This window comes from Entamoeba invadens, assembly GCF_000330505.1.
Source record: "Entamoeba invadens IP1 unplaced genomic scaffold scaff_1105074726289, whole genome shotgun sequence".
NCBI lineage: Eukaryota > Evosea > Mastigamoebida > Endamoebidae > Entamoeba > Entamoeba invadens.
In genome coordinates, this window is record NW_004191717.1 from 65,358 (window position 1) to 72,388 (window position 7,031).

The window sequence follows — 7,031 nt, forward strand, 5'->3', positions numbered from 1 at the left end:
AATAATGAGTTATAATATTACTATGAATTTACTATTATAAAATATAATTATTTCCAAAAATAAATTTAATCAAAGACAAATTTTAAACAACAAGTAATTTCGTTATAAATTAATGGTTTTTATAAAAAATGCAAATTTAATTAGTTTTTCAAAGAAAACTGAATGGTAAAATGAAAAAAAATGATAAATTTTTATAAACCAATAATATATAACAAAATTACTTGTTAAATAGTTTTTGTCTTTGAATTAATTTATTTTTGGAAATCATTATATTTTTTGATTGTATATTTATAATAAAAATATACTTCGTTATATAGTTTCGATAATGAATAAAAATTGCCGCGGACACGAAAATAATAGAGAGGACACCATATACACAAGAGGACGCCCTTAATAACGGGAGGACGTCCTTAAACCACAAAGTACATCCTTCGGCCTATATTCCCGTCCTTCGTCCCCATGTCCATCCTTTCTCTTAATTCAGATTCAATTAATTTTGAGTATATATAATAAAAAAAAAGTATAATATAAAGTGAGGCGAGAAACCCACACCTGGAGAAAAACCCGCACCCATTTTCCTTTTTCTTCTTTTACCCAAATTATTGTGTTTTTTACTTCCAGAACATGTAAAAAATAAAAAAGTCGGGTTATTATAGTTTCTTTTTCTTTCTTTTTGGTGTTTTTTATTCAAAAATAAAAAATGATTCGAGTTTGATTCAAAATGAACTATCAAAGAACAAAAATGGCCCGGATTTTTACATACTTTCAGTGTATTATAACAGTGTTTCAAATTTGTGTTTATTCAAAAAACAAATATACTATTATAAAAACTATATATATAGTTTAATGATTTAAACTATATTTTTTAACTTGTAATAGTTTATCAAAACACAATTTCTAAAAATAGTTCAATTTTTCACAAGACAAATTCTATAATATAGTAATGTATAGTAAAAATATTCAAAGATTTGCTTTTATCTACACAAATGTTTATTTTTTGATCAAAATATTTTCTTATATATCTATAATACTCACGAGTCAAAATCAATAATGTATTCGTGAAGATTCTGTATTAAAGCTCAGTTGTGTGTATAATATCACCATTTTTAAATAAGTTCAAAAACAATAAAAAGAGTCAAGTTATGTCTTTTTTGACACATATCTTTTTTTATTAAGTTGTAAATAAAAACAGAAATTTTGATATGCAAACGAATGTACATCAACAGTACTATAATGTAACACTGCTTTATATCAAACTGTAACATTATACAAAGAAGTTACAAAATGTGTTTTTATCATATCAATCATTATCAATTATAATAAAAATTTATTATATTTCTAATATTTGTTTTTTTTACAAATTAAAAAATTATTTAACTTAAATTAAATAATTTTAATAAAAATATTCATAAAACACCAACAACAAACTATACATATTATTATAATTATATTAATATCAACTATTAAAATGACTTAAGTTGTTGAATAATTAAATGGGTTTTATATCCACCATTATTTTTCCTCAAAAAACTTTTATGAAAACTTAAAATTAAGAAAAATCAGTTCAAATATTCAAACTCAATACAAACAACAGAGACGTGTTTGTGTTGAGTTGTTGTGGATCCCCATTACCGTTTGGCAATTTAATTAATTTATTTATACACATGGCGCATATAAATTAACAATTAGATAATGCAAATTACGCGCGACTAATGTTTGTTTGTTTTTTATGTTATTTATTATGTTTAAGTGGCTGATAAATACAATTAATTAACTATTTGAAATGGGTTTAAAGTGGATATAAATTATTGATTTCTTATTAGTATTTTTATGGTTAATAAACTTAATAACAATCTATGGTTTAGATACTATATTAAACTAATCAGTAATTAATTGTTTAAAAGATGTATTAGGAAGTGAACCTTATATTATATTTTTTAATCTAAACATTTAATAAATTATATTAAAATTAAACCTAAAATATGTTCAAAAGCTAATTAATCACTTCATTAGAAATATCAGGATAATAGATATTAATTTTTAATTTCCTAATAATTTATTTTTGTTATTTAAGGTTAATTTCATAAAGTTTTTATATTGTATTTTAATTATAAGAACATTCTTAATTAACCAAAAACTGAGACTGAACCTTTTTTTCATTCAACAGCTTTTCAAAGAAGAAAAAAGAAAATGGGTGCGGGTTTTTCTCCAGGTGTGGGTTTCTCGCCTCACTTTACTTTTAATTTTTGAAAAATTTAAAATTGCTTTAAAACAAAATTGATAGCAAAATTTAAATCAATTTGTTAATAATTTAAAGTTAATTATATTTTTATATCGTATTATTATTTAAAAAAAAACAGTTTTCACACTAAAGTAAACTGAAAGATGCAAGAAATAAAACTTGTGAAAAAAAATGAAATTACTTTCAAGTTGTTATTTAAAGTAATTGGGTAAGTACTTTTCAAAACGCTTATAGTAAAACATGAACTCTTTTTTCATCTCTTCTTCGTCAAATGTGAAGTATTTCTTATCCTTTTCTTTCTCTTCTTCGTGCTTTTTCTCTTTTGGTTTGATGAGCTTTTTGATGTTTTCTTCAAACTCCTCTGAGTATTCCATTCCAAAGTATTTATAGATCTTTTTCGTTTCTCCAATTGGGTCTTTAGTCAATGCCGTAAATGAAACGTCATAAATCTGTTTATCTCGTCTTGGATCCTCACTGACCCATTTATCTCTCGCTGCAATTCCATTCTTCAAACACAGCCAAATGATTTTGATGGTATTATCATTGGTCCATTTAATATCATCAAGTCCAACATCACCCACAAAATTGCCACGAACTGCCAGGCACCCAGGAATCAGACTTTTGAGCTCCGGAATGATTTCTCTGTGTATCCACAGTATTCTTCCTTCTGTTGTATTTACAAAATTGAAGAAGTGCACCGGCTCCACAAAGTGCGAAACTGCCTTCAAACACAAGTGGAAGTTTTTCATTTTTTCGTCTATTTTTGACTTGTCAGTGTCGTACCAAGGACACTCCTTTTTGTCTAACAAATGCATTTTAAACTCGTCCATTAACCCGTCATACACAAATTTGAAATTTCCGTTCCAGAGGTGTTCTCTATATTGTTCGAGTCTGGGAAGACTGAGCGAGTACGTCCACGAAAATCCAATCATTTCTTGGAAGAACAGTTCTTCTTCATAATGTTCCACGTCTAGTTTATGTCGTTTGTTGAGGTTTTCATTTAGCATCGGCTCGATCACTCTTTTTCCATAGTTGAGACGACTTTCAGAGGACATTGTCTTGCTCCCTGGACACAAGTGTTCGTACATTCTAATAGAAGTCGCGTATGGATCCGATGACATCACAGAATGTGCAAAAGTAGAGCCACTGCGTGGCATAGACACTATAAATAATGGATTTTTGATCTCTACTTTTTCAAGGTTTTCTTTGTCTATTTCTTGCTCATATAAAAAGCGCAAATAGACACTGACCTGGCCTACACAGTATTTAAAAACATTTTTAAACATCCGAGAGTTCGGATCAAAACAGCCAGCAAAGAATTCTCGTGCAGCTTGTTTAAATAGGTTGGTTTCTAATTGTGTGTGATACCTCTGTGGTAAAGTCTTGTACTCTTCAGTGTGTGTTGGGTCAAGTTGACACATCAACTGAACGGCATATCCCTGTACCTTTGCATATATTGGATTAAAAGCAGACTCGGGTAATTCGGGGAGGAAATATTTGTTTGAAGAATCCAATTTGTATTGTTCAACATTGGTGAAAACAAATGTTTTGCTCATTTTGAATATGAAAAGATCTAAAGACAATTTAACGTTGTCGATAATATTCAATCGAGTTGGAAATTAATGCTTTAAAAACAATTAATGTTATGTTTTAATGTAATTTCAATTTTTTGAATTAAAATTCAAGTTTATATTTTTGTCATTTGTTACGATATAAAATGATACCATAATTTTTTAAGTTGGTGAAAGTTTTACAACAGCAAGGAAAAATTGAGTAAAACTTTCATGTGTTCATGATATACCAATAAAAACAAATAATTCATAAAGATGGCAAAATAGAAAAGTCTAATTTGTTTGCAGTTTAATTATTTTCTGATGTAATTTTCTTGGTATGAAGAAAATACAAGGAAATATAATATTAATAAGTTAATATTAACAATAAAAAAACATATTATTGATAAAAACTGGTTTGTCAATATTTTTTTATATATTTTTTGGTCATAAATAACACAATTATTATTCAAAAAGTGTACATTGTTTATGGACTGATTAAATAAGATCAATCCTAGTACTTTATTTATTCATTTATTTTAATTAATTTATATAAAAATACATTTTTATATTAATAAAAATAATAGTCAGCGAAACAAACCACTTGTATTTCTTTAGTGTTATCGAAGGTAAAATGTTATTCTTTTACATTTTTTTGTTTTTAGGAAAAAAAATAAAAAAGAAGAAAGCACACAAAAATTCAGAGTTGCCATTCGTATTTTAAACTGAAACAACCAATAAAACGAAAATTATTTTCTAAATAAAGAACAATAAAAAATAATTAAAGTGTTTTAATAGTTTAATTATAAAACAATGATAAAAAAATATAAACAATTATAATAATTACCACGGTTTACACAAAAGTGTTGTAGATTGTAATAAAAATATATACTGACGGCTGAGGAGACACCTCACAAATACTTGATAGATATAAACAGAATTATAATTGTTAATACAATTTTATTGTTGCCAAACTTGTTGTTTTGTTGGTTATTTAAAACTATATTATATAGAAATGAAACCAAGCTTGCATGTAAAAACAAATTATGATACTAACATCGATCAATCGAAAAACACTTAAAAAAACACCAATTGTCACACAATATATTAAAAATAAATAGTTTTCTAAATAATATTTCACTATATATATGAGTAAATTTTTATGAAAAATTAATAAAAATTAAATAATTATTATGTTTGTTTGTTTAATAAACCTAACTATCTTCTAATAAATAAATGTTATAATTATAATATTAAATAATAAAAAATAATAAAATATAATTATAAATAATGAGTAATTAGTAGAACTAAAATACAAATGATTAATAGATATATTAAATAAAAGTGTTGATATATAGTACAAATTTTAGTGTTTTTCAAAAATTATGTATAAACTAAAAATAATATTAATAAATTGTTGATTAAAACAAATAAATGATATATAAGATATATAAGTGTTTTAAACCCTAAAATAAGACCAAACAAAATGTTAATAAAATAGTATATAAAAAATAATATGTTTATATTTAAGCTAGTGAAATAAATAAAGTGTTATGCAAATATATATGAGGATTGAGTGGTACATGAAATTAACAAATAACATCCATAATAACACTTTATAGAAAAAAGATGGTATATATATGATAAATGAGAATTAATGACGACAAAATAGTTTGTAGTGTTTGATAATTGAAGCTTTTGAAACCTATGATTTTTCAGTTCCATATTTAATTGAAGATGATTTTATGAGCATATGAATAAATAGAGTAGTTTGATAAAAAATGTTGAAATTTATATGAATATATACATTAGATAATTTCTATAAGGCAATTTTTACACTATTGGTATGATTCAAAAACCGAAGAGGACAATTCAGGTGGCTCTTGTGGTCCAGTGGTAAGACGTATCCCTGCCACGGATGAGACCCGGGTTCGATTCCCGGCAAGTGCACGTTTTATACTTTTATATTAACGTATAGCCGATGAAATATTTTCTATGTTATTTCCATATAATAATATTTATACAATAAGACCTTACAAAGACGATTAAATTAATTAAGATATTTTTAAAAGAAAAAACAAAAGATGAAAAACAATACAGATAATTAGTAGAACTAAAATACAAATGATTAATAGATATATTAAATAAAAGTGTTGATATATAGTACAAATTTTAGTGTTTTTCAAAAATTATGTATAAACTAAAAATAATATTAATAAATTGTTGATTAAAACAAATAAATGATATATAAGATATATAAGTGTTTTAAACCCTAAAATAAGACCAAACAAAATGTTAATAAAATAGTATATAAAAAATAATATGTTTATATTTAAGCTAGTGAAATAAATAAAGTGTTATGCAAATATATATGAGGATTGAGTGGTACATGAAATTAACAAATAACATCCATAATAACACTTTATAGAAAAAAGATGGTATATATATGATAAATGAGAATTAATGACGACAAAATAGTTTGTAGTGTTTGATAATTGAAGCTTTTGAAACCTATGATTTTTCAGTTCCATATTTAATTGAAGATGATTTTATGAGCATATGAATAAATAGAGTAGTTTGATAAAAAATGTTGAAATTTATATGAATATATACATTAGATAATTTCTATAAGGCAATTTTTACACTATTGGTATGATTCAAAAACCGAAGAGGACAATTCAGGTGGCTCTTGTGGTCCAGTGGTAAGACGTATCCCTGCCACGGATGAGACCCGGGTTCGATTCCCGGCAAGTGCACGTTTTATACTTTTATATTAACGTATAGCCGATGAAATATTTTCTATGTTATTTCCATATAATAATATTTATACAATAAGACCTTACAAAGACGATTAAATTAATTAAGATATTTTTAAAAGAAAAAACAAAAGATGAAAAACAATACAGATAATTAGTAGAACTAAAATACAAATGATTAATAGATATATTAAATAAAAGTGTTGATATATAGTACAAATTTTAGTGTTTTTCAAAAATTATGTATAAACTAAAAATAATATTAATAAATTGTTGATTAAAACAAATAAATGATATATAAGATATATAAGTGTTTTAAACCCTAAAATAAGACCAAACAAAATGTTAATAAAATAGTATATAAAAAATAATATGTTTATATTTAAGCTAGTGAAATAAATAAAGTGTTATGCAAATATATATGAGGATTGAGTGGTACATGAAATTAACAAATAACATCCATAATAACACTTTATAGAAAAA

The 7,031-nt window shown here is 24.9% G+C and overlaps 1 protein-coding gene across 1 annotated transcript; it reads right to left on the minus strand.

The window, feature by feature from the left end:
* Positions 1–2,433: 2,433 nt before the first annotated feature.
* EIN_338380 (hypothetical protein) lies at positions 2,434–3,798 on the minus strand (the record flags this gene model as incomplete). The annotated part of the gene is made up of 1 exon (XM_004183477.1): positions 2,434–3,798. One exon carries the CDS (start codon positions 3,796–3,798, stop codon positions 2,434–2,436), a length of 1,365 nt encoding a protein of 454 aa, XP_004183525.1.
* Between the last annotated feature and the right edge of the window lie 3,233 nt (positions 3,799–7,031).